Source organism: Varroa destructor, unplaced genomic scaffold, assembly GCF_002443255.2.
Source record: "Varroa destructor unplaced genomic scaffold, Vdes_3.0 BEIS01000004.1, whole genome shotgun sequence".
In the NCBI taxonomy this organism is placed as follows: Eukaryota; Metazoa; Arthropoda; class Arachnida; order Mesostigmata; family Varroidae; genus Varroa; species Varroa destructor.
Genome location: NW_019211457.1, coordinates 31,996,164 through 32,022,652, shown reverse-complemented (window position 1 = coordinate 32,022,652; position 26,489 = coordinate 31,996,164). Strand labels below are relative to the sequence as shown.

Genomic DNA, 26,489 nt, shown 5'->3' with positions numbered 1-26,489 from the left:
GTGCCGTCCGCCCCGGTAGTCGTCTACGGTCACCTCCTGTTCTCCCACACCTTGACAAGGTTTTTTGTGCAAAAGCCAACAAGAGAAAAAACCCTAAGGAAGGACCCCAGAAATCCTAGACAGATGAGTCGATATAGCACACGCAGGAAGAAAGCTGGAGCGCTGCTAAGCAGAGCTTTCCCGATGAAGCTGGTGAGTTAACTGGGAGACGCATGAACAGAGAGGTATGGCCATGCTATTAACGACATGTTAATGGACAGGGCGTCCTGACAGATTTCAACTAACATCCCACTAGCTTGCGTGTTCTTTCCTCTACGACGAAAATCCGGAAGACGTCTAGAGTGCCGGTTTGCTCCTAACCCATGGCGCAATGAGCGTGATAGCACAGAAGGAGCTTATAAAATGAATCGAAAATTGGAGTGGTGCAAAAGATGTGACTTGTGTATGTGTGAAGATTTCATCAGCAGTTTTTACATTGGCATTATCGCTTGTTAAGTGTTTTGTTGGATTTGGTGTTTGCCTTTCAGAAGGTGTGGTGTATGTGTATCCTTAGTTGCCTTTCAATGTGCATGTAAACTTTAGGCTTCAAGAGAGAAAAATCTGTTCCGTACTGTGGTTGTAGGTAGACACAACACAACCGACTGTTTTTTTCTATCTTCAATGCTTCAAAATAGTTAGCGAAGAGATGCAAATGTTTATTTCTGGCCGATACGCACTGAGGCTAGCGAGTATTGTTATTGGTGGTATAGTAAACCATGCGTAACCTCAATTCATTTTGACTGCTGGTCGATCTTCGCTCAGATAGCTTACACATTGTGCACACACACGGACACTGAGAACTTGAGCCGTAGAGTTGCAGGTTGAAACTGCTCAGAATCTCCTTCTTCTTACGGTGGAACGACCTTGGACCGCCTCTTACCTTTCACTTTAACGTCAACCCGTCAGCAAAGCAAGTAGGATCTTGACGACGAACAGCAATATTTCCGTGTCTGCCACACTTTTTATTTTTTTTTTTTCTTTTAACGTCCACAGCTCAACCTTCGGCACACTACACGAATTTGGATTCTTCGTTGTCGTGCTTTTGACGTTGCGTTGGGTTGTCTGCCCCTTGAACGAGAACAAATAAACTTCCGGCATTTTTTCAAAAAGAGTGGCGTAGTACATTACCCTTAGCCATTTCTTGAATAACACAAAACTTTGTAGGATTAATGATGATAACGACGAAGCCTGGATGACAGCTATAAAAGCCAACTAGGAGCCAGGCGAATAGTTTGATGATCCATTGCCAGAAGTGCACCTCTCACTATCTCATTCTTTCGTAAGCGGTGTTAGATATGTGTTAGGTTTTGCCGTGTTTGTTATGCTCGTAGACAGGCAGAGTATTGCTTGAGTAGTTATGCAAGTGAGAATGAGGCCTTCTTCTTAGACTTAGTGGGGTAAAGAGCGAAAACGCTGAAGAACGCGTAGCACTGGATAGCGTTGCACGATTCGAAGAAGAATTGCTACTTAAAGCGAACCAAAGAATGGTTCATTTCGACATTTCAAATTGTCGAAGTGATTTGAAGTATGATTTACCACTATCCAGGGATTCTGCGTGTGCAGCCGTGACAGTAGCTGCTCGTGAAGGTGCTGATGGTTTCAAGGCGCTATATACTAATGGCGTCTTCGGTATTGCTGCCCATTGCCGGGCATGGCTCACAGCAGCATCCCCTCATAAGTTATTCATGCTGGACATGCAGCCATCTGGTGCGCACAGGCTAAGACACTGTCGAGTTGCAGTTTTTATACCCTGACGGCCTTCAGTGGTGTCCGTTCCATTGGTACGCAAACCATACTTTGGACGCCGAGACGATTCCTCTGTGACATGGAGTCCGTACCCGACCGACCCAGCTCAGTGGCCCGGGCCATAGATCCACCCTCCGTCCGAGAATGCTCCTTTCATGTCTGCTTTCATTCAAGCGGGACGAAATCGCCAAGCATAGATCGCTGCAGCAAGTGGGCAGTAAGCTTGCCTGGAAATGGAAGTGGTAAAAGAGAGAGGCTAAAACAAGAACGATGTTGTGTTTGGGCGGTTTCCGTAATTTTCGCAGCAGTATCGTTCTGCCTATTGCTGCTTATTCCATGATGAAAATATCTATGTCATTTCAGCATGGACAAACATGAACAGTAACCCACCCAGTAAAAACATCGGACTATAATGCACCAATTAATCACACACCGCTAACCGGCTTTGCCCTCTTTCCAGATCTTGGTTTCTTTTTGCTCTTTAACTGCTGTGACACTCGGAAAAATTCTAGTAGAATTCCAATGGCTCGATCTCCCGAACGGCTTTAACTGACTAACATTTGATGTGGAGAACGAGTTGTACTGTGTCCCTTCGTCTTTCGGAACAGAATACCGAGTGAAAGGCTAGTGGCGAAACCTATTCCCCAACCGGTAAACGTAGCGTGCCAGCGCCATAGCTTTGGAGATTGGCATGCTATGGTAGCGTAGTGTAAAATTAATTGTGCTCCTGAGGAAGAATGAGTTACTTGGTTGAGTGGTGGTTTATATTGCTCGGAGCAGATCGTTGACCGAAACCGACGAGGAATGGTTGAAGCGTACTGTACAGCGAGGGAGCATTTGGTGAAGAGGGCTAAAACGAGTGAAAACAAGCTACTGCCCTTCGTGCAAGGGCTTGCTGGTACTGTGCTAGTCCTGTGACGCGGACACTGGCGAAGTCCCCCTTTTGCCCCTTCGTACTCAACGCACTAACGGGACAGACCGACTAGCGAAGACAGCTGTAGGTGGTTGACTGGCCAAGACAGCTTTAGTGTGCTTTGCTCGGAGTTGGGTTCTGCCCCACGCTTCCACTATAAGTGATGAGGGGAGATGAAGGTTGTAGGCCTGTAGATCCTAGGGCTGGGATTCACCATCCCATATGGCGATGGGCAAAGCAGTAGTGCTCGCTTCCCACTTTCTGTTAGTCCGCTTTGCGTAGCAATGAGCTGCCATCGCTGCTGCCGCGGCCGCTATTACTACTGTAATATCGAAAGAGAAGCAACTTAAATTACCTACATCTCTTTTCCGGTCGACCCGTCGTTACCGCAGAACGTACAGGCCGGAGGGGCCGGCAAAGTTGGTGCGGTAGATCAGTGGCGGGGAGCCCCCCAGACTTCCTTATAAGGGGAGTGCGCGGCCGGTCAGGCAAAGCCTACTAGGAGAGTGAAGCAGACTTGAAGGGGTATCCGAGCTTTGTCGGTATGGCCGTGGTCGCCGCGGTCCTCAGGTTCTTGGCGCGCAACCCAGAGTTGTGAGCCACTGAGTCAGATGAGAAACCGTGGTTGGGAACCACGCATCCATTGGAGGTTAAAGTGGCTACTGGGAAAGACGCATCTGGGGGTGGATATAAGGTTACTGAACACATTGGCTGCTTTACATCACTTCATAGCAGAAAAAGCCTAGTCAAAGGAGAGCGGCAGCAACGGCAGTACTGGCTGCAGAAGAAGTAGTAGTAGTAACTGCTCCGGAAACAGCAGTTCAAGCAAGTCTTTCAGGAAGTACGAAACAGAAAGAGAAAAATAGCTTTTAATTAAAACAAGTCGTTTGGAAAATCGATTCGCAATCGTCGCAATAAACGCTACTATACATTTATAGAGGTGAGAGACCGAACAGTATGCCGAGAGATGAGCCCTTCACTGAAGTTGGGCGGGACGGGCTATCCAACCATCAGTCGGCCGGTCGCTAAGCCGATCGGCCTGAGGCCTGCCGACTCTCGACTTTCCTGAGAGAAAAGCGCAAAGGAGGCCGTAAAACTCGAAAAGGTTCCAAGCAGGGTTCGCTGCCATTGTGCCTTCCTTCCAGCTTACCTGTTTTCCCTAATATTAGAGAGGCGCGTCGGCTTCACTAATATACCCTGAAGCCTCACCGTCGGTCTTTTCTCGAATTTTCGATCTACGGGCCTCAGCACTGTATAAGCTCTGCCAAGCTGTTACCTCAGAAAGGCATCCGCTGCGGCGGGACATTGCCACAGTAGCGGTAGCAGCAGATTCCGGCATGCAGAAATCGCGAGAGCTGCATTAGAATCAGGCAAACAGAGATAACGGTGCCGTACTAGCGATGGTTTGAGTCCCGTCGGCTACAGAGACGGTTTGCAGTAGACGGCTGCAGCTAAAATCGTTTTATCAATGACATTCCCAAGGCAGACGACCCTACCGAGGTAAAAGCATCATCGTCTGTTAGGCGCGGCGCGCGTTGCCAGCGGACACGATGCTTGCTTAAGAGATCTCCCGTAGGCGGAGGTTGGCGTTTACATGTAGAGCTCACACAGGGAGAAACAGCCGCAGTTGCTGCGGTAGCTAATCGCTCCGATGCCTTTGCTCACAGTGGCGGAGCATGATATCTGCGCAGAGCGGACCAAACAGTAGTGGTTAATAGCATTAGATTTTACGGATATCAATTGCTATCGGGGTAATTACAATAGAAATTGACAGTCGTACATATTACACAATATGCTGCAAAGCAACGACATAATACAAACAAAGAAACAGAATCTAGTTGCGGTCTTTTTGTTTGTCATGGAAATTTTCACGTTACGGTTATGAGAATGTTACGGTGCATAAAGCCTGTCTTCTTTTACTATCACTAGCATGTTTAAGAAAAAAAACGAATCGGAATTATAAATTGAATAATAAACGGATGATCGAGAAATAAATATATTCAACTATGATTTTTTAATAACTGCACTTGAATAATGAATAAATCGAAATTTATGTCCGGTTATTCAGAAGATCGGTACCCTCCAGCACCAGAACGAGCTGTCTAGGCCCAATTTTAAATCCTTAGCATCTCATGTGTCGAAAGGAGTAAATTACCACTGCACCATCACGGGGACTATGATCTGTTTCCATACTACCCGATAGATGCATGTAACAGTACAATATTTTATAAGCTCAATTTAGTAAAACAACTTAGATAAAACGAGCGAAGTCATCTACTGCTGTCCCAAGTTATTTCCACTTCCTTTTTGTTCGTCAGCGTGCCACTGCCATATCATCTCACAGTATATACCGGCCATTTAATTGTAACGGCGCCAATGTGGAATTCATCAATAATATCCAGCATGCACATAAGTACGTCAAGTAGCAGCAGTTCGAATTGTAAAAACGAAAAAAATTTCTATTTGGATGAGTGGTAAGGGCAAATTCTATTCCACGAATTAGGTCAACCCATGCAGCACGACCAGGGCTGCAACGTATATACCGCAAAGCATCATGGGGCTGCTAAGTGAGCTACCAACTGTAAAACCTTATAATTTATTGAAATGTAACCTCTTCGCTCAGTAAAACAGCCTGCGGACACTATGTGCAGTTCGCCCTACGGCCGTTAGCATTCCTAGCAGCCGGTACCCACTGCTCCCCATGATGACAGCTATGGTTCATATGTGTGCCAATGCCAGGCTTCATTATATGGGTGGGCACCAGCATTTCGCTCAATATACCGCCATAGTTGCTGGATTGTCTCGTAGCCCCAACAACTAACTTTTTTTTCGTGTAAAAAGCGGACAATTCGCTGAGACGATTCTAGCTCTTAGCTGCCGTCGGAGGCCAGTTTTCTGCAAGGTGGCAAACAACGGCTGTGCCAGCAGATAGTCAAGAGCACAAACGAACAGAAGAGAAAAAGACGGGTGAAAATAGCAAGAGATTCCCTTTCATGCATAGTAGTTGGAGCTGGTAATATACAAATGCGATCTTCTTACGCCGCTCCCCTCTGTTGTCCTGACGCCACTCTGTTGGCAGACACCCTTCTGCACCTGGCCTAAATAGCAAAACAGGCTGTTATCAAACAGGCGTAAAGTGGTCGACGATTCTGTGGCGCGCGGAATGTATAGCTGGGAGACGTCTGCATATATCGAGCGTAACAAAACGTTTCGAAGCGTTTCAACGACAGCAACGGTGAGAATACGGGACAAGGCAAGGAGAAATTATAATTTCTCTTGCGGCTGGAAGGGATTTGTATATTATTGTTTATCTAGGGTAGTCTTCCATTTTGGCTCCTTTTTTTTTTGGGGGGGGGGGGGGTAGATGTCGTCTCTGGGACGTAGTGATAGCAACTAATAGTCTGTATAGAATGTTTTGCCTACTTATAATATAAGACACTTTTACAGCGTGGTTATGTGATATCTGGTTTTGCACTAGAGAAGATTTAGCAGTATGTAAAATGATATTATTTATGGTTATGTCCAAGTCAAGAATAGTATCTCTTTTAAGACACGGTACTTAAACAACCCAGAGCTGCAGGTTGGTTTCAATACCGCATTGCCACCTTGAATCCCCTACTACAGAGTTGAGATTTGCCTGACTCGGCCAGCGGAGGTCGCTTATATCAGGGCCTGCAAGCTAGAACTGTAGAAAGAGAATGTTGAACGAAAGAGCCCGATAGACTGGGACCTTAAATAATTTCAAAATGAACGTCATTTCTTGGTACATGCAGTTGCTATATATCTATATATTGGTTCGCCACTTTTAGACATTTTGTATGACGGTGCAGCTGCTTAGGAAGCACCACCCCACTGAACGGACATTCCCGGTTGTTTCCGTCATCTTCTTATACAGGTTCCTTATGGGAGAGAAGTTTGTCGAAGGGCATGGACCGGGTCAGAGCTACCACCATCTTGGTTTGATATTAACAAAGTCTTAATTGACTTGAGTCGTTCCCCCTATGCTAGGGAGTTATAATAGAGCACGGGTGGCCGCAGGTGAAAATGATAGCGTGAACGGAAACCACTTTGAGAAACATCAAAAGCGTTATAAGAGAGCCGCACGATTTCCGAGTGTCGGCCGGGCACACAGTTTAATCATCGTTACAGATGACTAGTGGATGATGCCTATATTAAATGATCTGTCGTAGAAAGTATAGAAGTTCTACAGGAAAGTCTAACTGTTAGTGTAACTTAGGGTTGGCTATGTTTTCTCTATTTTTTAGTATTTCGTACGGTAATCAAGACATTCTTAAATTAGCCCAGCAGTATAACATTAATATAGGCTCGACTCGACACATTTTCTCGACTGATGTGTCTTCCGGCACCATCTGTTATATTCGGGCATAATTAATGTTCAGCTAAACATCTCTAAATTAAGCAATACATAGGAACTTATGTCCAAATTTTATAAAAGGAAATTTCGAGACTGGAAAGCTAATTTCAATGTGTAACGCCGGACTTTAACGCCCAGAAGAAGTAAGTGGCCACTGTTTCCATACCAACTAGTGTCCGTTCGTTAACATCAGACCCAGGTATCATCTCTCACAAACAAGCTCCGCCAGCAATCGAGCAGCGATATCTTGATGCAGAATTGCCTTTATATTTATAATAATATAATATTATTTTTAATATTAAACTATCAATTACTAATTCTGAGCAGTTATCGATTATATGGAGAAGATCAGACCGGCTTCTATTCAACTGACTAGTGAGTTCAATGGGTTTGGCAGTAATCATTTCTAAATTACTTTAATTCTCCGATTTTGCCGTTGCGTAAAAAGAGCTTAGCATGAGTGTATTCCCTGTAATCGGGCGATATTAGAGCGCACATAGAGGAATCAAAGTCTGACTAGATAACGAGTTATTATGCGATACTTGAGTAGAGAAAGCCTATACTATCACGACTTGTACAGTTACCACGAACTTGTTTTTTTGTTTTCTATTAGATTACTGCCTTTTTGATAGATCAGGTTAACGAAAAACCGGCTGATTCGGTTCCGGCACCTGCCTAGCGACCGTGATCGCAGATTGAGGCAACCGCAAAATTGGATTGATCACAAAACCAGTCGCCGTCGCACTTGCGTTAGTGGTACGAGTGCCCCTGGAAGATTGAAGCGAATAGAAAAGGCAGCGCCACTCAGTGTAAGAGTAAAAGGGCCCAAATCAGTGAATCGGCAAACTTTGCTTTCAACTTCCATTTGCAGTCCAAACCATGGAGCCGCTGGAGGAAAGGTCAGTCGGCCGGCGACGGCGGCAGCTGCGTTCAGCAATAGTGAAAAATTCAGGCCGTTTGATCCCAAATGCAGCAGGAAACCGTTTAGCTGTATACTGCCATTATGTTTTCGAGAATCTATATATATATATAGCGCACCAAACGCTGTGTATATGGGTGTCTGAGTATTGGTTCATTCACGCCTGTATGCTGCTGGAGATCTGGTTCTTTTATCGGAAAATTCTGCCGCGAACGAAACACCGGCTTTCCCGGATCGTTCCTGTTGCCACTGGCTTCCATCTTCAGTTCCCTGTAAGCGCTACGGTCGTTGCAACCGCTTTCATGGATTTTTGCCTCCTATTGCTATAACACTACTATCTCGCACCATATCGTCGATCTTTAAAGATGGCCCACAATGACTCCAAGTATGAGAACTAGCTGCGAAACACTCTCTGTACAGAGCCACTACAACCATTGACGTTCGTACAATATCTACGTTTATACGTTTGTATGCATGTCACCCCTGGTGCTTGCGCCTGTTCGCGGGCCTCTGATTGCCGTCGCCACCTTCCAATGATAGCTACTGCCCGTGGGTGGTGCCGAGACCTCACAGTACCCCGAAATACAACACAACATAATAACTTATCCGCCCAACAGCAGGCCGGACCTTTATTCCTACTGCTAGCTCGGATCGAATATTTTCTTTTAGAGCATAACTTTGCAAATTTTTATTTTCTGCCTACTTTACAAGTTGTGCCTTTTCTGTTCTCATTAGTACCAGCCTGGCAGGCCTACGTGTTAATGGATGATGGGCTTTTCTATCTTGCGCAATCGTATTTCGTAATGGACGTACAAGGAGAAATTAACAGTTAGAAAGCTAGGTGCGAGTCTTGCTAGAGGACACTTTAATGGGGAGAGGTGGTACTACATTGGAAAACGAATAGGAACCTACCAGTGACATACAGCAGGGGCTACCCGTCGCCTCAGCAGGAACGATCCAGGAAGCAGCTTCGCGCCAAGTGGGCAAAGTAGTGGGAGTGGTAGGAACTTGGGAGTCGGTCCTCTCTTACTTTGGTCGGCCCTCGTGTTTCACTATTTGTCGATTTTCCTATCTCTTGAGTGCACAGCTGCCGATCGCTGGCAGGCGGTTGCTGTCAATGGGGAGTTGGGCGCACATCGAGTTCCACCTGCGGCCGTCCATACGAATCGTCGGCCGGAGCAAGCGGCATACAGTCATACCTACCGGGCTCGAATGGGAAGATTGAAGAAAAAGGGAAAGCCTTGTTCCCTGCCCCTCGTGGGCAACACCATAAGGGATAGGAGTTAGGACTCTGCCTTTCAGGCCTGTGCCTCACCACTCACCTGACTGACCATAGTTGACAGACTAGTCCTAGTCGAGTGTATACTATGGAGGAGGATGGGCACTGGATGGCGGCGAACACGCAGACGGAAGGAAATTGTGGATGGGACGCGTAACGATAATTGGGCTGCGGGGCTCAAGGGGCAAAGGAAAGGCAATTGAAAGACAATGCAGCTACTACTCGACGGGTCACTTACTTCGTGGCTACTGTTTCCTTTTAGCCCTAGCTATTCCCCGTATTCTTACCGCTGCCCCAACGCTGCGTCAGTTTGTCCCTACTTTTTCCCCCTACCACTCCCCCGAACCATCCATACTCTCCATTGCCATTTTATGAGAGAGCCGTACAGCCAGTGTAGTCCCTTCTTACCCTGCTGCTTCTGTGCTACAACTATTTCAGCCTGCTCAGAGTCCTCGAACAGGCGTGGCGGAGGCGGCAGCCTTGACGTCGGCGTCGGCCACCCCATGAAAAATGGATCACTCAGCAGCGCCCTTGTTCATTGCCACAGCAGCTTCTACGGCGCTGCTGGGACTGGCCGTCTGTCTTACTGTTAAGTTCCGGACGAGCATAGCAAAACGAGGTGGATGTTGGCTCATTGGACGATAGACTAGTAGGAAAAGGCGATCGCAAGAGATAGAGTGAGCCATACGGGAAAAAAAAAAAAAGAGAAATAAGAGGGGAGCAAAACGAGGAAGGGAGGCGGACACAGATAAAAAACGGAGAACGCGCGGAAGTGACAGAGCAAGTGCTTAGTGAATAGATGGACAAAAAGGATTCGGAGTTTGCTCACTGGTGGCGGCCACTCGACGGTAGAAAAAGCGTATGGAACGTTTAACTGTTACTGCGCCTACAAATGCTTACTAAACTTACAGCTTCACTAGTCCGATCTGGTCTAGAGTCCCAATTAAAGCTATCTCCACTAACTACGACTAAGATCGGTAACTAGCCTAAAAAGCCATTACTAGTGTTCTAGGTTAAGTAACACTGGATAACATTACAAGAGGCCGAAACATCGGTTAGAGCTAACGAAGGACAAGCTGCGCGACTGCAACGGAAGGCCTATTAGATTAGTATAGAGTAAAGATAGTTCTGGCTTGTTATTTTCCTTTTTTGTTTCTCGAATGAAGCAGGATATGAGCGGTTCATTGGAATATGACATTGTTGGTGATAATAATACAATATCAGAGCCTCCAATAGTTGCACTAAAATAGTCGGTCTTTTGCATAAATTTAACAGGACGAATTGTTAGGATGGATGAGTCTAGCGAAGTCTACAGCGAATTAGCACACTTCATATTCACCTCTTAATGTTAGAAACTTGAAAGCACAATTGGAAATTCTGGAAAATATGAAAACAGACAATGTCCTAAGTTACTCAGAGCCAATGAATCCATGGTCGGCTTAGGTTGTCTTAGCAAGGCAGGTTCTGCTATAGCAGGAATTCACAACGAAAAATTTATAGATTCAATTAGCTGCAAAACGGCGATGGAGTAATCGACATAGAGCACCCTTGCATTCTTGTTTCCTCAAGAACTTCAGCATTTACCTTTCCTACTATGTACGTGATGATGATTGTGCTAACAATTAGCTAGAATTGACAACCGCTCTAATTAGGTGAAGGCCAGATTATTCAGAGCATTGTACACGCGTATTTAGCAAAAAAAATTCTTTTCGTTAACATAGCGATATGGTTATTAGGCTTTAATAGACATTTTATCTTGATTGTTAGATCGATCTCACTGATGGATCGTACCCGGCGTTACATCAGAAACGTACGGTTTTTCTCTATCGCTAAGATAATTCCGACACTCATCGTTTCAATTTTTTCCATTATTTCGCTATTTGCGGCTAGCATTGGCTGCTTTGGCACGATATTTGGCCCTCAAGGTTTCCATCTTTCGATGATTTTAGTTTAAATCTATGACGTCCGTTGAACAATCACTGGTGGCATGGACTAACTTGCTCCTGTAGCTTGCGCGTTGATCTTATACGACCCTTGCTTTGCTACCGCCCTATACCACTTAGCGTCATCTTCCATTAACGAGAGAGACCAATGAAGCAGGGATCAGGAGGTGGCGGTGAAATCGAGAGCAGCTAAACTCCTAGAAGCAGGAAGGACCTGCTTCTAGGCGCCTTCTACATGCTTGAACTAGCTGTGGCAGTTGAGAGGTTCGCACTTCTCACGACGACGTGGCAGTAGTGGAAAGGCAGCCACTTTCGTTCATTCTTTGACTTGGTTAGGTCCTTCTTGGAATCTTTGCGTTCGTTGGTTTACCGCGAGCGACTACAACTGCTGCTAGCGCGTCTGCAGCAGCGACGACGATCCGTCAGGCTCGTCGTTATTTTAAAATAGGGCCCGCGGCAAGGCACTTCAAAGCGAATAAACTGGCGAACTAACGGGGCCTGCCAGCAGGCGCTGCTTCGGCTCGAAGAGGACAAGAGACTGTCGGAACTGGTGGGTCTGGCTCTGGCTTGGACCTGATCCCGATTGGCTCAGTGTGGTATCGTCGTCGCCCTGTTTTGGGCCCATCGGATTTGGAGAAGATCTCTTTTCTTGAGGCAAGCCTTCCGTCTTGCTTCTCGATGCTTTCGCCTTTTCTTCGTCAGTAGCTCAACTTTACAGGGCGTTCTAGCACGCACCTTGCTCTCAATTCCACTGATCTCAGGCCAAAGACGAATCCAGCACGCGGAACCTGATAGGTTCGGTTTTTCTTTGTCCCATTCAGTTTCCCAGCTTCCTGGTTGCGTCAGTTTCCCGTTCATCGCCTCGCACAACCACGAACGCCGCCGCCTTCATCACTGGTGCATGTGCTGCGTTGTTCTGCTGCGCCTCTCAGCACTGCTTACGTTCGCCGCCTTGTCGCTCGCTATCGGCGCTATGAATGAAAATGAACAAGCCGCACTTGACAGCGCGAAGTTCGTCCCTTTCCGGCCGCTCTCGTGTAAAAGCCATCGGCAGGAAAGCGGTCGGGAAACGGGGACGAAAAGGGTAGTAAGGGACAAAGGAGAGCAGACAGCCTTGCTTGTGCTAAGAACCAGCCAGACTGTGCGCTGTGCTCTGTGTGAGAGTCGTGCTGTGCAAAAAAGAGACCGCGGAACCGAGAGAAAAGCAGAAGCGGAAGCGAAGAAAACCGACGAACGTGGATTTTCGTTTCGATCCCAGGCCTCGCGATGTCCTTTCGGGCCTCGGTGCCCCTTGCTATTTATGGAAAGAAGCCTAGTTGCTCCCGCTGCTGCTACAAGGTCTTCAAGACTAAGACAACGATCCGTACGAACGAGTTACTGCGGCGTCGATGCGAGCGAAAGAGGCAGTAGCTTCAAACGCTGAGCTTCCATCAGTGATCCTTCGTACCGTGGAATCCCGGTAAAGTGGCGTACTGCTGCCTCTGCGCTTGGGCCTGCTATTATAAGCTGCTTGCTAAAAAACGGTGCATGTTAGTGTATGTGCGTGTTTTCATATACGCCGACAATGGTGTAGGTCAAGCTGGGGTGTTGGCCGCCGCTTCACTTTGAAAACTGACGTTAAAGTGCATAAAATTAAACGGAACAAGCATGGTATCGTGCAATTGTAAACACTGTAGAACCCGCTAAAGAATTTCGATAAGAATATCGCCGTGGTCTCCAATTGCTAGCTGGTCGATCATCTAGGCTATGAGCGAGCCCAGATGGCACAGTTCAACCGCCGCAAGTAGTAGGCCGCCCATATCGGTGACCACACTTAAACTCTTCAATTAGTGATACCGAAGTGGGCGGATATCATTGGAGGGTTTGGAATGAGACAATTTCTTGAATTGGTTGAAATCAGTTGCGGACTGCTACTGCATAATCGTATCGCTACTTCACTTCGAGCTAAAACTTCTCGAGTGAGATGACAAGATTTCGATATACTTGAAAGCGTTTAGTTTTTACCGTCTATCTTCGGTTGAATCTAGCAAAACAGCTTCTATTGACTGATTGGATGTGTCTTCAAGGGAACCTTTTTTAACCACATGAAAATGCAAAATGAAAAAAGAACGAAAAAGGAAAAACACATATAGTCCTTTGAGTGAAGTTCACATGCAAGATTACATATATATAATTTCGACATGCCCTCGTTGTGCTTGCATGCTCAGCAGTTACGTAGCTTCCAAATACCCATCAAGAAGCATCCTTCTGCTTACTAGCTAGCACATGCGCCAACCCGCTTATATGGTTACAAGCAAAAGGTTTCTATGAGCCGTTCGCTACGGTTCTTCTACACTTAGCTTGATAGCCGAACAGACGAAGAATGAGATCGTCGATCTCGTCGCCAACGGCTTGGGGCCAAGCTGCTATCATTTTATAGCCGTCATTTCGGCGAAACTTAATTAGATCTCCGTGAAACTAACAGGGAGCACCAAGATTTGTCCACACCGCCTTTGAGGACGGTAACGGGGTGCCAATGGCCCCGCTAATTTCGATTGACCGAAGATACAAACGAGGTAAACGCCCAGTCGCTTTGCTTGCATAGATGAAGGTGGGCATAAAAGGCGCCAGCGATTCTTACGTTTCCCTTGGTTTTAACATACGATGAAAGACGTTGTAGGAAAATTGTCCTTCTAGCGGGGATGGTGCAACCTGATCTGTCACTTTGCTCTTTGTGTCCAGTTTATCGTTAAGGTCCGCGTATATACGCCATCTATCTAGCTGGGTTTCTTTGAGTAGTAATATGAATGCACACTAGGGATGTCGTTAGTATTGTTGTCGGGATGTTGCTCGTATTATGCCGAGGTTCACTCTTCTTACGTATCACAGTGTTATAACAACAGATAACACGTTGACCATGACGTTCTCAATTCCGCTATTCATATAATAATAATAAATTACGTTGTACTACATATCTATAGCAGTAACGCTGCATCGCTTGTCATAAATGTTCGTCAGATGTTCATCATTGTCATTTCATAATTCTGACTCTCGATATATTACGGTTACTATTACTTATTACTTGTTGGCTTCCATGGGATGAGATCCAAGTAAGGGATCAGGCGAGAGAAAACTATCCACAACACTCTGGTAATCTAAAACAAGTACAAGCAAGCTATGCTCTCACAGATGTTCTTCGTTTTCTGTTGAGTTCGTCTCGTTCCGCGCCGTGGCGCCGTGTTAGTGTCATCGTTTTCACTGTTTGCGAGACCCGTTCGCCGGCATTGTCGACTTCCCCGATTCCCGACTACAGCTGCCCATTCGCCTCTTTTGACGCAATGCAATTAGGTTTACTGCAGCCTATGCTATGTCGCTGCTGCTAGCGGCAGAGACGCCAGCAAGAGCCTTTGCGAGAGGCCAATGACGATGGAGGCAGAAACTGACGTCGAAGGCAACGCCGCGTCTGGGACAGTGGTCGGAAGACGAAACGGCAATATACAGGGCAAAGGGGGGACAAAGGCAGCAGCGCTGATGCAAAGACCGCCCAACCTGAGTTTCGCTGTCTGTCAAGCGGACAGAGTAAACCCAGGCGGGGCACTTTTGGTTACGGGCTTTGAGGACCTAGGGGGCTTCGCCTGCGCAGACACGGAGCCCGAGAGTCGAAGCAGAGGGGACTAACTGCGAAAAGAAGCAGCGGCGGCGAAAATGGTAGCAGCGGCAAGCTGAGATGTTGTTATTTCAAAATCGGATCATGTCATCTTCCTGAACCTCTTTCTCTCATTCGCTTCTTCCGCAGTCGCTCCTCTCGTACGGCAGCAGTAGTTGTGGCAGCTATGGAGCACCACTGAAGGCTGATGTTCTATAATACAGCTGTGCCGTTACTGCTGGAAGCAGCTCAACCCGGGAGAGCCGTCCGTCACTACATTCTCGCCGCCTGTCCATCAGGCAGTAGCAGAAAGAGCAAGCTCCTTGCCGGTGTCATGACTGTATTCGAGCGAAGGTTTCCGTTTCCTTCCTATCCAGCCTGGTCTCATACTGCTTTTTTCCTACCCCTGATCTTCCGTCGGCCTTCATGAGCAGCGGTGCTGGCGGCGGTTGTTCGGATCCTCTGGTGAAGCCTGCTTCTTTTTTCTCTTCACTTCAACCTCACGCACCCACTTCTCGTCGTTTGCCCATCTTTTTCTGCCAGCAAGCTTGCTGGCTCTATTCAGGATTTCTCTTTGCACCAATGCTCTTGGTGCTTCTCGTCTGGCGTAGGGCCGGGCTATAACGCTGGTGGGTCTGATAGCTGACTTCGTATCGCGTCCTGTACGGCGCCGCAAAGCTTGCCTTGTTTCTTCCTGGCACTTCTCCGTCTACCCGCGATATTGTGTCCCTCGTAGCTCTTGCAAACCCACTTTGCCCCACGCCCTACATCCCCTCCTCCTTTTTCTCAACATCGTCGGAACACGACACAACCTTGTGTATCAGCAGCAGCAGCAGCAGCAGAGTCATAATCCTCTTTGGATTGATACAACTCAGACTCCTCTTCTTCGGTTCTTGTCATCTCAAAACGTTGCTCATCTCAAGCTTGCCCCATTGCGATTCGCCCTTCTCTTCAGCCACACATCGGACTTGCTGCTCCTGCCTCCAAAGCCGGCATCACCGGCGTTGTTGGCGCTTTTACTTGCTGTACTGCTGTGTTCGAGTTGCGATGGGGTTCAAATGGGCAAGCTGCCACCCCCGCTTCTGTAGCAGGTTAACATCGGTTGAAACATCACATACAGATTTGACGATACACGCCATGTTGGCATGTTTATTAATGTTTCGAGATCACTGCGAGCGTTGTTGTTTTCGTTGTCGATGTTTTTATTCGGCAGTTTTGACTTGTTCGAAAGTTAGGGGACTGAGCGTGTTTATCTATAAATGTTTGTGTGTCTTAAAACGAAGGTATGGTTTGGGAGAAGTGTATGTATATATATTCCAGTAAGCGTACTCCAGGGGTAACTAAACAATTAAAGAGCTAATTACAAAGCAGTGATATTAGCAGAATTATTTCTTATCTTAATATGAATGTAACTGCAGCAAGAAGCGTGTTTGCTTTAGCGACCTTCATTGTTTCATATAACCATGGTATGGTATCCAAGAGCATATTCACCCACTTACCGTTATTTACCATAGTGTTGGCCATAATAAAGTGGCAAATAAACAACACCAACGAAATTGTTGTTTCGACAGCGGACATATAAGTCCAACTTTCGTTGTGGATCATCCAGTTGAAATCTGTTTTAGCTGCTTCGCTGTTTTCAGCGACAAGCGTGAAAACTAAAGAAATAGGTTAGTAGCTTTTCTTTTGCAGCGCAAGCACCGTCTTCTTTAGCAAAGATGAAACTGCGGGAACATAATCGAATCATACTCATTAGCACAACTTTAGCGTAGAGGGCCTGAATCCTAGCGTACCGTCTTCACTATCGTCGCAGCTTCTGTCGAGCGGACCGACAAGAAGCAAGAAGAACTAGATGGAGAAGGGGACAAAGATTCGAGCGGCAGTTCTCCGAGTTCGTCAAGACGCCCGCTGACTAGACAAGCCGCTCATTGTCTGGGTGAGTGCGGTGCCTGGCCGGTCACACGGCGACTACGCCACCGCTTTCTCGTTAATACCTCAAGCATGAGCGCAGTACTAACTTGAGACCTGCCTTACTCTAAAGACCGTTACCGTTCGCTTTGTAGCGGCAGCCAAGACTTCGACCATGCGAGCAATTTGTTCAATGTTGATGATAGCCCTATTACCAACATCTATATTAAGATGCTTATAAAGAAACTGACTGGTGTTAGCAAGGAGCAGGGCTCAAACCCAAATACAATAGCCCACTTCGGAAGTTCCTACACTTACCAACCTTTAAACAGCAGGCATGTAACGAAAGCAAAAGCGGTAATATTAGTAAGAACCGGTTATGTAATAGGCAAACTTTCGTTTTTCATTTGTGGAGGCCGTCTAAAAATCTCCTGACGTGCATTCAAAAAACATTACATCTGCATGGACGCTGAAATTTTCCTGCCTAGGCTAGCATCATGCACCCAGTTCAGAATGCCTAACTTGTACTTGCAATGTAAGTAGCGTGCATACAGGAGCGTGCAGTAAAGATGTGCCGTCTGCCTATAAGAAACACTGATTAGTTCACAGGACACGCCGATCTGTGGGACCTACGGAGCTTTGGAACAGTCTTTTTGTATCGTGCGCTCCTCAACCAAACAATACAGGTATATGGTTTTACTGGCGGTATTATAGGCTTCGTCATAGTATTCTTCGCTGTCCAAACCCATCTTCTAATAAGAAAGACGACGCAGCCGAATGAAGACATGTAGAAAGAGAAAGGGAAAAATCCCACAAAAGAGCTGTTCGCCATGACTAACGAACGGACCAAAACAAGCCCTAGTAGGCCACACCCGTCCTATAGCTATCTGCCATACAGGAGAGAACCCTAGTCCACCTTCTTGTAGAGGGTTTACAATGACGAGACAGCCAAGGCTGGTCCAACACACTGAAAAAACGAGCTGTTGAGCGAAGAGAAAAAGTAAGATAGAGCGCATACTTGCGCGTCTATAATAATAATCTCGAAATAAGTGATAACAGCGGAGACCGATAGGCCAAGAAAGGAGCGGACAAGTCCCTAACCCCCAAAGGCGTCCAGGTAATGATAGGTGGCGCGTCGTTATTGGACGAGAAATGGCGGCTAGAAGTTGTACCTCTGCCGGTTTCAGGGGTGTCTGGGCGACGTCAAAAAGACCCTGGCAAACAGGGCGACACCAACCAGGCAAGGCGATGGATGGCAAAGGCGGTGGGCATGGCCCAAAGCCCCAACACCGTACAGTCCGTTGCGTAAATTACATTATGCCACTGGTAGCAGAAGCAGCAGTAGCAGCAAATTCTATGCAAGGGACACTGAGAAGACGCTTGTAAACTAGACTTACTGTCGGCTGCCTAACATATTAATCGTTACTTACAGAGCGAGTTACAAATTTAAGGTGCATGTGGGTATATATGCATTTAATACTAATCTGTATTATAGTTAACAACAGTTATATAAAAATAATTAGGTTTCTTAGAATACATGGTGCGCCGCCCGAACTAAAACAACAAATGGAAGGTTCTGCCAACGAATATGTTTGGTTACAGTAACTTTCAATAATATAACTTTATCTAGTATAACTGTTATGCGATAATTATCAATACACGGTGAGCGCCACTACTTTACCGCTGCAAAAATCTCAAGTATGAAACCGATATCGTTTGGGGATTTATGAATGTTAGCTGAACTACTAGTGGGTTCCGTTATCTTCGAAATGATCAAATAATGCGATTGTTATATGAATATAGGTAACAGGGAATAACTCTACTTATTATAAGCCATGTCATAAAAAGCAACAACTAGTATTTTAATCCACATACACTTTAATTACACATCCGTTGAATACAGTTTCAGCACTCACTGAGTGTAAGGCGTCACAAGAAGTCTGGTTCTAACGCTAAGATTTCTGCGTATCTGTGCTCGATTCAATCACAATAACGAGGAACTTCATAACAGCTGGCACAGTGTTCAGGCCGTATTTACGATAGATATCCTAGCAAAGTAAGATAATCGATGGATAAATAGTATACATATTGACGTCTTCGAATCAGCTGAGCCTCTGCCAGCTTCGGTCCATCACTTTGTGACCAGTAAAAAGAGCAATAGAGAATTTCTGCAGTCCGTTTTGCCTACGAAGGTATAAGTGGTATGAGAAGGGTCGTGATCAACAAGTGGCATCGATAGCTTCGATCGGAAATTACTCATATAGAGAACCAGTAACGTTCGAGTTTCCTCGTCAAATTAAATACACTTACCAGCAGCAGGGCTGGCTACTCTCTAGTGGTTTTTGCAGACGTAGAATGACCTATAGGGTGTGGCAATCACTGACTTGCCTGACCGCCGCCTCGGTCGAAACGATACAACATTCCGGAAAACCTGTCGATTCATCTTTTGCCCCGCGCATGAATTGTGCTAGCAATATTGCGCAAGACTTCGATACATGGTCTACGATATTATCGGGCCCTTATACACACGTTACTGTTAACGGCAGCAGTAACACAGTGTCGCCTTACTACGAGAACTAGGAGATGAAATTAGGCCGAAAATTACCTTTTCTGAGAATAGCCTGTACGACGCAGAAAGAGACGCATCTAAACTTTCAGCTAGTAAGATAATTGGGTCACACTGCAGTATTCTCTCCCTTGCAAAGCGAAAAAACAATTCTCGGCAGAAGATAAGCAGATCATCAGGCAGGCGAACAGCGAAAAGTAGGTAAGATGATGACGTTGTTACGTTTCCGCGAATAAATCAGCTGATGTTGATCGAACTAGAACATACACGCCTATAGACTAAAGAGCACCCGGAATTTGCTAAATCGTATGCTTGAATTATTCATACTTGTTACTAGTACTATCCTTAATCTAATATACATATATACATATGAGACTTTAGTCCTATTCCTTACATTATGACAACAAGGTTACTTCCTGGCGTTGGCCCTTACCAACGCAAAAAAATCTGCAGGTTAACGTGACGAAGCTCAACTTCCATTTTGGCCAAATTACTTGTCGACCAGGTGGTAGCTATTTTCGACTATGTTATCGCTTACTTACTTGCAATGTGTAGCCCGATTATTATATTATATTAGCCCATATATTATGATATTATATTAGCTCAGTTTAAGCAAACACGTCATCTGAAGCAACGTCTTCGATTGCGTCGCCGCCGAGCATAGTACCTGCTTCCCTTATCCCAATAACCATCCCTTACGTCAAGTTCTGTTGGCCGACCGACCAAGCGGCGAACTTTATCGAGCTAGCCGAGGCCTGTGTCCTGGCGATAGTCTAGGACTTTACCTAAGCTTAAAAAACTCTCTCTTCTTTGTTCTCTTTTGTTCGTTTCCCCCCGTCGAAATGCCCGCCAACGATTACGGCCACGACGCGTCGAAAAAGAATGGCCATCAGGGCATTTTATGCAATTTTCTTCTATTGTACCCCTACTGGCAAAATCCCACAAATATCTGGCCCTGTCTCTCTAGTCAACTTCGCCACGTTCCCGAGAGAAAATAAAGGTTTCTACTATATATATATATATATATATATATATATATATATATACTACTTCTGGGTCCACCAACTTGCAAAGGCTGCCTGCCGTTGCCTGCGTCAACCCATACGCAAAAGCACGGACACCTTATTTTCCCTAGAAGCCCTTGCGCAACATCTGTTTAACGAAAAAAGGGGCGCGGAAGCTTGGTCAGAGCAGGTACCTAGTGTATACTCCGTCTGACCCAATGTCGACGTGTCTACGCGCCGAGTCGAAACCGCCGTGGATTGAGGCTTGTGACGCGGCTCGCGTGAGGAACGGCCATTTATCGGACATGAAAAACTTCTCTGATCGAGGTTGGCACTATCTCTTTCTCCCCAAATCTTTCTCTCTTCTCCGAGAATTCCTGCCTTGTTCCCACCAAGCGGACTTCGCCGCTCCTGCTTTCGTTTGGTTTATAGCGGCTTACGATCCACCAAGCAGGGAAATAAACAACAGCCGATGGCGGTTCTCTTTTTACTTATTCTCTCACGGGTGTCCGAATGGAGGCTGCGTTTGGAAAACGAGACCGACTGGATAGCGGTCGATACGTTAGTTGACCAGGGAAGAGGGTAGGGGTTAACACACGCTGGGATTACACCAGAGCGAATCTTTTCATTTGCACGGCACAACAAGGATGTTTTTTGCTGTTGCTAGGGCCGCTCACGCCGCTGCCGCAAGCGCAGTGTAATCCCCTTATCTTTTCTTCTTCTTAAGTTGGGTGTTGTTTCGGTCCGCTGGCGCTTGTACGTTGCTCACTGCCGGCAAGCCAACAAAGGCCGGAGCAGCCTTAGCCTAAATCGCTTTCGTCAGACATCTATGCATAGGACAACCCTGCGATCGTAATAGCAGACGCGAAGAGGGACTAGCCGCGGAATGGGGCAGGCAGCGGTAACGCGACCGCCGACCACCGTAGCTCGTTTACATTTTCCAGCAAATATGCTTCCTAACGGATTCCGAAAATCGCATGAAATCTTGCTTACTCTGTACGCATGTTTGGCCGGCTGTATGGCAACGGCGACTAAGTAGGAGGAAGTCGAGGTGGGGCATGTAGGCAAGATCGATCCATTCATGGAGATCAACGTTGCTACACACCGACAAAACCCCTACCAGTGCACTGCATTCGTGCAGGCCATAGATGCTTCGCCTTGTACCAAATAAGTAAAAACGCATGTGTTTAAATATCGTTCGGGACAGTAAAGAAACTGAATAGATGTATTAGTCAGAAATGTACCTCGGTAATGCTACACTATCAACATGTTTTCCTCTAAACCGAATGTGAGGTAGGGCCTAGGCTCAAGAGCGAGCATAGGCACACGATTTGTTTTGTGCTAGAAAAAACTAGATCCACACATACACTCGCTTAAATTCTCAGGATGTGTGTAAGAATGAGAACATACAGTCAGGATAAATGTAGAAAATAAAGCGATATGCATACATTTTCCTTATGGAGGCAATTGTGCAGGCGTTAACTATGTAATTTTTTCTTATTGCAGTGTTGAAAATGCCGATCGAGGTGAGCGTAACGGACAGCATCGCCAACCTAGGCGGCACCGCTATCCTTCGCTGCCTCATACACCCGCCGGCGATGCGGCAGATGGCCAACATAACGGGCTGGTCGACCGATGACGATATGACGATCGTTCCATCAAACGCCAAATGTATGTACTCACTTTTAAAATATAGGTACTTGTAAATACATATACTCGCCACATATTGGACCATCGTCTCTTGGCAAGTTCGCAAAGCGACTATTGTTATTAACATAATACACTACAATACACAGAACGGGCAGCGCATAAACTTGTCCGTCGTACTACAGGGTAAAAAGGCTTCTAAAGGTTTAAAGTTTTCGCAAGACAATGTTTATGTTGCTTCGCCATTGTGCCGTTACAACAATCCCACCTGCGTCATGAAACACACATAACTATACTCGATGAACCGGTTGGATTGTAGCTACGGATGACTGGAATGTTGATGGGCGCGGGCGACAATTCACAGCAGTGCTAAAGGCTAGGAGGAGAGCCGTTTTCGCTTATCGATCTTTAAACACAACAACTGCTAACGTTGACGAAGTTAGAGGCTGCAATAGGTTTCCCAATGAGTCACCTTTTTCAGCTCGTCGTCTACAGCTCGTGCAAGTACTTCAGGCGAGTTACCAGCTCAATGCATAGTCTAGTCTACGTGAAGTTCCACAGGCGTAACGCCACTATTCACGTTCGGTCTGACTGCCTCTCCTCAATCCTGATTAGCTAGCCAACATAAACAGCTATTATATAAACAGACGATTTATGGTGCGCTTATAACGCGATACGGAATACAATTGAACGAGGGTATTATATGAACAGATGCAGATACAGGTGCTTTGTTTCCCTAAGTAAGTACATCACGGACCGAATGCTTTGACGTGATATTGGTGAGAATCTGACTATAAACCCGTCGTTTGATTAAAGGCCTTGTAAACTTGGAAATATAGCCATATAAAGCAGTTTAATTTTCTTTTTATTCAGTAATCTATTTTCTGTGAATCTCTTTATTAACTTCTTCGCACTGTTTGACACAGGGTCTGCATTATATTATATTATACGCACAGAAAAGCCTTCTGAAATTTCTTAGGGAGACACTAATGGTACAGACCGACAATTCTCCATAGAGTCTACATTTTACAGGCTCACAAATTCGCCGGAATAACTCAAAAACCAGTTTTTAATACACCTAGGTTTTTTTTATACAGGAAGTAGTGGACAAACTGGCAACGAGGCCGTCCAGATAGAATTAGTTGGTTGAGACCATTTTCCATCTTTTAAGTTTTTTGGCCGTTTTGAGCCTTCACATTTTTTAAGCTCTTGACCCGCTACCAGCTTAAAATTTGATTCAGTTGATTTTTTTTTTATATATTACACTCGAACGACACTTTAGTACGCTTATGCCTGCTAAAATGTTCATTGCAGATTAAAAAAAATATATTAAAATAACTAGTGAGTTGTTTGTGTCCTGATTCGAAGCCACAATCGCAGCGGATAGTGGTGATATTGCATGAACATGATTGCCAAAAATAAGATTTGTAGCTTATGCGGAAAATTTGTTGCAAAGTCGTTTTTTTAAATAGGACTTCACGAACGAAGTATATGAAAAATTTTCAATTTGACCACTTATTCAATATGACCAATATATTGCATATATAGATGTAAATAAAGCCACTTTCTGACCAATTACTCGATCCATCATTGATCTTCTAACACCAATTTTTTCTCATGTCCTTTGTTTTGTCGGGTCCTCGTCGGCCTCTAATGACCATCGTTCGCTGTACGCTTCAACACTTGACTGGATATCGGGCCCAATTCTGTCGCTCAAAAATAACTCTACTTACCACTTTATGCATGCAGCATTCAGTACGCCCCGCTACCAGGCGTTCCTCAATGGGTTGCTGCTTATTTCGGGCGTAACGAGAGCGGACGAACGTCGCCGGTTCCGCTGCGTTGTGGAGAACTCGATCACTGGCGAGAAGATGGAGTCTCAGGCCTGGGGCAAAGTGATTGTCACTGGTGAGTCATCGTTCTATGCACAAACACCCCTTACTGACTCATCATCACCATTAACACAGCACATTCTCGAAATATTGTCATCAGTAGTAGAAATGACCACATCAGTGGCCGTTATAGCGGCTTCAGGGGCAAGCCAAACGGTTGAACATGTGTTCAGCGTCTCGCATTCACATGAGCTTCGTTCTATTAGGGCGGCAACTAATTGATCTGATGCTCTTTATTCAATTCCAGTAAGCTGGTTGACTAGCAAGTCGTTATTACATTAGAGATTCAGCACGCGATACCTAACACAGCTTTAGAGCTTCCAGCTACTTGCTCTGTTGACGTTTAACGGTGACGACCATTACATGCTTAGGGGCACCAACGACGTTGAACGAAATGAACGCCTCGTCGACCTTACCTAGAGCAATCAAAAAAGAAAGAAGCAAAAAGAAGAAAATTTGCGGGATGGTCACCCTTCTCTTTTCGCCTGGTTCCACTGGCCTGGCCAACGGCCTGGGAAGTATGAGTTGTAGATGCGGCGGAAGAGTAGATTACTATACTTAAAAGTGGGTTAGCATAGGTAGTCTGTTTAGCAGAGAAAGGAAGTAAACGCGAAATACATTATTCTATGTGAGTTGCACAACAGGCTCCTGAGGACCTCGTGGTTAGTCGACGCCGTTGGAAGTTCGGCACTGTCTAACTTCTATGTGAGTTGCATAACTAGCTCGTAAAGACCTCGTAGTTAGTCGTCGCGAATGGAAATCCGACATAGTCTGACGCGATCGACCAATGGTCGTTTTTGGGTTAATAGTGATGCGGGGCGTTCTGAAAGCGTACTAAAGGTGTGCGTCTCCTATTATGGGGAAACGTATACCGTATCTGCTCTGAGCTCCTGCGGACTGAGGGATTTTTCACCGTACTTTTAAGTGCGTTATATAATTGACAATTTCATGAATATATAGCCCATTAGAATCACACACTCGTTTATCTGAATGTTATTATGGTTGGTGACTACTGATATTCTGTGTCAAGCAACGAATAGTAATAATAATAATAATCACTACGAATGCAAGTTTATTATTACCTGTTCTACTCGGCAGTATACCTAAAAATATAAAAAAATAATTATATAAGGCAAAGTTTGAATTTATAGTAAAAGCCATTAGGAAAATTTATGTTAGCGTCATTCTACGTTTGTAATTTATGCTGCTTGTAAATAATGTACTGCTTGATCGACATTACAGCGGCGTACATAAACATTATACCGGCGATATTAGCGATTCTACAAACGTGGTCTTCATTTTAATTTTCTATTTGTAGCATACAACCTTGTAGAAAGAGTGTGTTGAGCTGTTCGAGCTACGTAAGCTTCTTCTTGCGGTACAGTTGTTTTACGTGGAACTTTGTCTTGACAGTTACCGTCGCCTCGATAGATCGCAAAGCACCGAGAGAAGGACCTGACAGAGAACGCGCTTTAGCCTTAGCCGAGCGATCCTACGAAGCGCTTAGAACGAAAAAGCATGGAAGAGGAAGTAGGTTAAACCTGAGGTTCAAGCCGCCATTTCATCGACCGACGGACCGACCGGCTGACAGGTCGCAGCTCGCCAGCTGCTGAAGTCATCTGGCGAACTGCGGAAAAGGAAGGCCGCAAGACCAAGAGAAAGACTAGGGCTATTGGAACTCGACGCTAGCAAGGGATCAGAGCCTACCCGTCCTAAGATTCATTCGACAGCGCCACCAGCCGCGGGCTGAAAGTAGTTTGGTGGCAACGGTGGCGCCAGAAGGTAGCGCTAGTGTTAGCTACATAAAACGCCTGGCCTGTGGGCCTATCTGTGTGAGTAGCGGCCCTGGTCTGCTTGCAGGCTCCCCTGCTCTCCGGTGAAATCGCTGTGCGTTGTACACACTCCATTTCGAGATGAAATCGAGTGCTACAAGGCGCAGTGGATGGTCCGTGGTAATGTCGGCAATAGCAATGAGCGTCGAAAGCTCAGAGCCGAAGCGAATGGCATCTTTGGAAACGTCACTGTGCAAAGACACGTACGTTGGTCTGTTTTCCCTGACTGTCGCTATCGTCGTCAACTTCGCCATAGAAAGCGGACGACTTCATTGATATAAAGGTAGTTGATTTGGCTTAGTCTGGAACTGGCGTTCATCGTCGAGCAGCGTTTTTCTTAGCCTCGGAAATCCACCAGAAGGGATAGGGTTTCGATGAAATGCAGGACCGGAAACAGCAACAATTATAGCAGTAGTTGTCACGTCTGAACGCCTGCCTGTTTACCTTCAGCTGGGCGACCCCAGCTACCATAGCCAGGGCGAGCCCCCCTTCATGACCTGTGTTGCTAACTGTCTACCGACGGAATCGACCTGCTGCAATAAGAGCTTATAAAACCGTGAAAAAAAGTAGCAACTTCCCAGTTGAGGCTGGTTGCTTGTCAGCTCTGAGCCAGTTGTAAAATTTCGCAGGCTTAAAGCTCGTACTATTCGACGGAATTGACTAAATCGTCAAAAAATCGGAGAACGGCCATTGACAACGATTACCAAATAACAGTGAGCGTCCTTCAAGGCACAAAGAGTTGGTTTTATTGAAGTACGTCCAAGAAAATTCTCGCCATGTTTTAGAAGAATAACAACATGA

General features: G+C 45.9%; 1 protein-coding gene across 12 annotated transcripts in view; it reads left to right on the top strand.

Annotated features, from left to right (window-relative positions):
- Positions 1-26,489, top strand: part of LOC111250466 (cell adhesion molecule Dscam1-like) — a 306,297-nt gene that overhangs the window by 137,138 nt on the left and 142,670 nt on the right. For 9 of the 12 annotated variants that reach the window (XM_086988683.1, XM_086988682.1, XM_086988680.1 and 6 more), the window contains 3 exons: positions 16,653-16,775; positions 21,824-21,988; positions 23,714-23,872. In XM_086988683.1, coding sequence (XP_086844809.1) covers positions 16,653-16,775; positions 21,824-21,988; positions 23,714-23,872 — 447 coding nt within the window. Of the gene's footprint in view, positions 1-54; positions 193-16,652; positions 16,776-21,823; positions 21,989-23,713; positions 23,873-26,489 lie in introns of those variants that run through there. The other 3 variants (XM_086988687.1, XM_086988684.1, XM_086988686.1) reach the window with 2 other exon arrangements.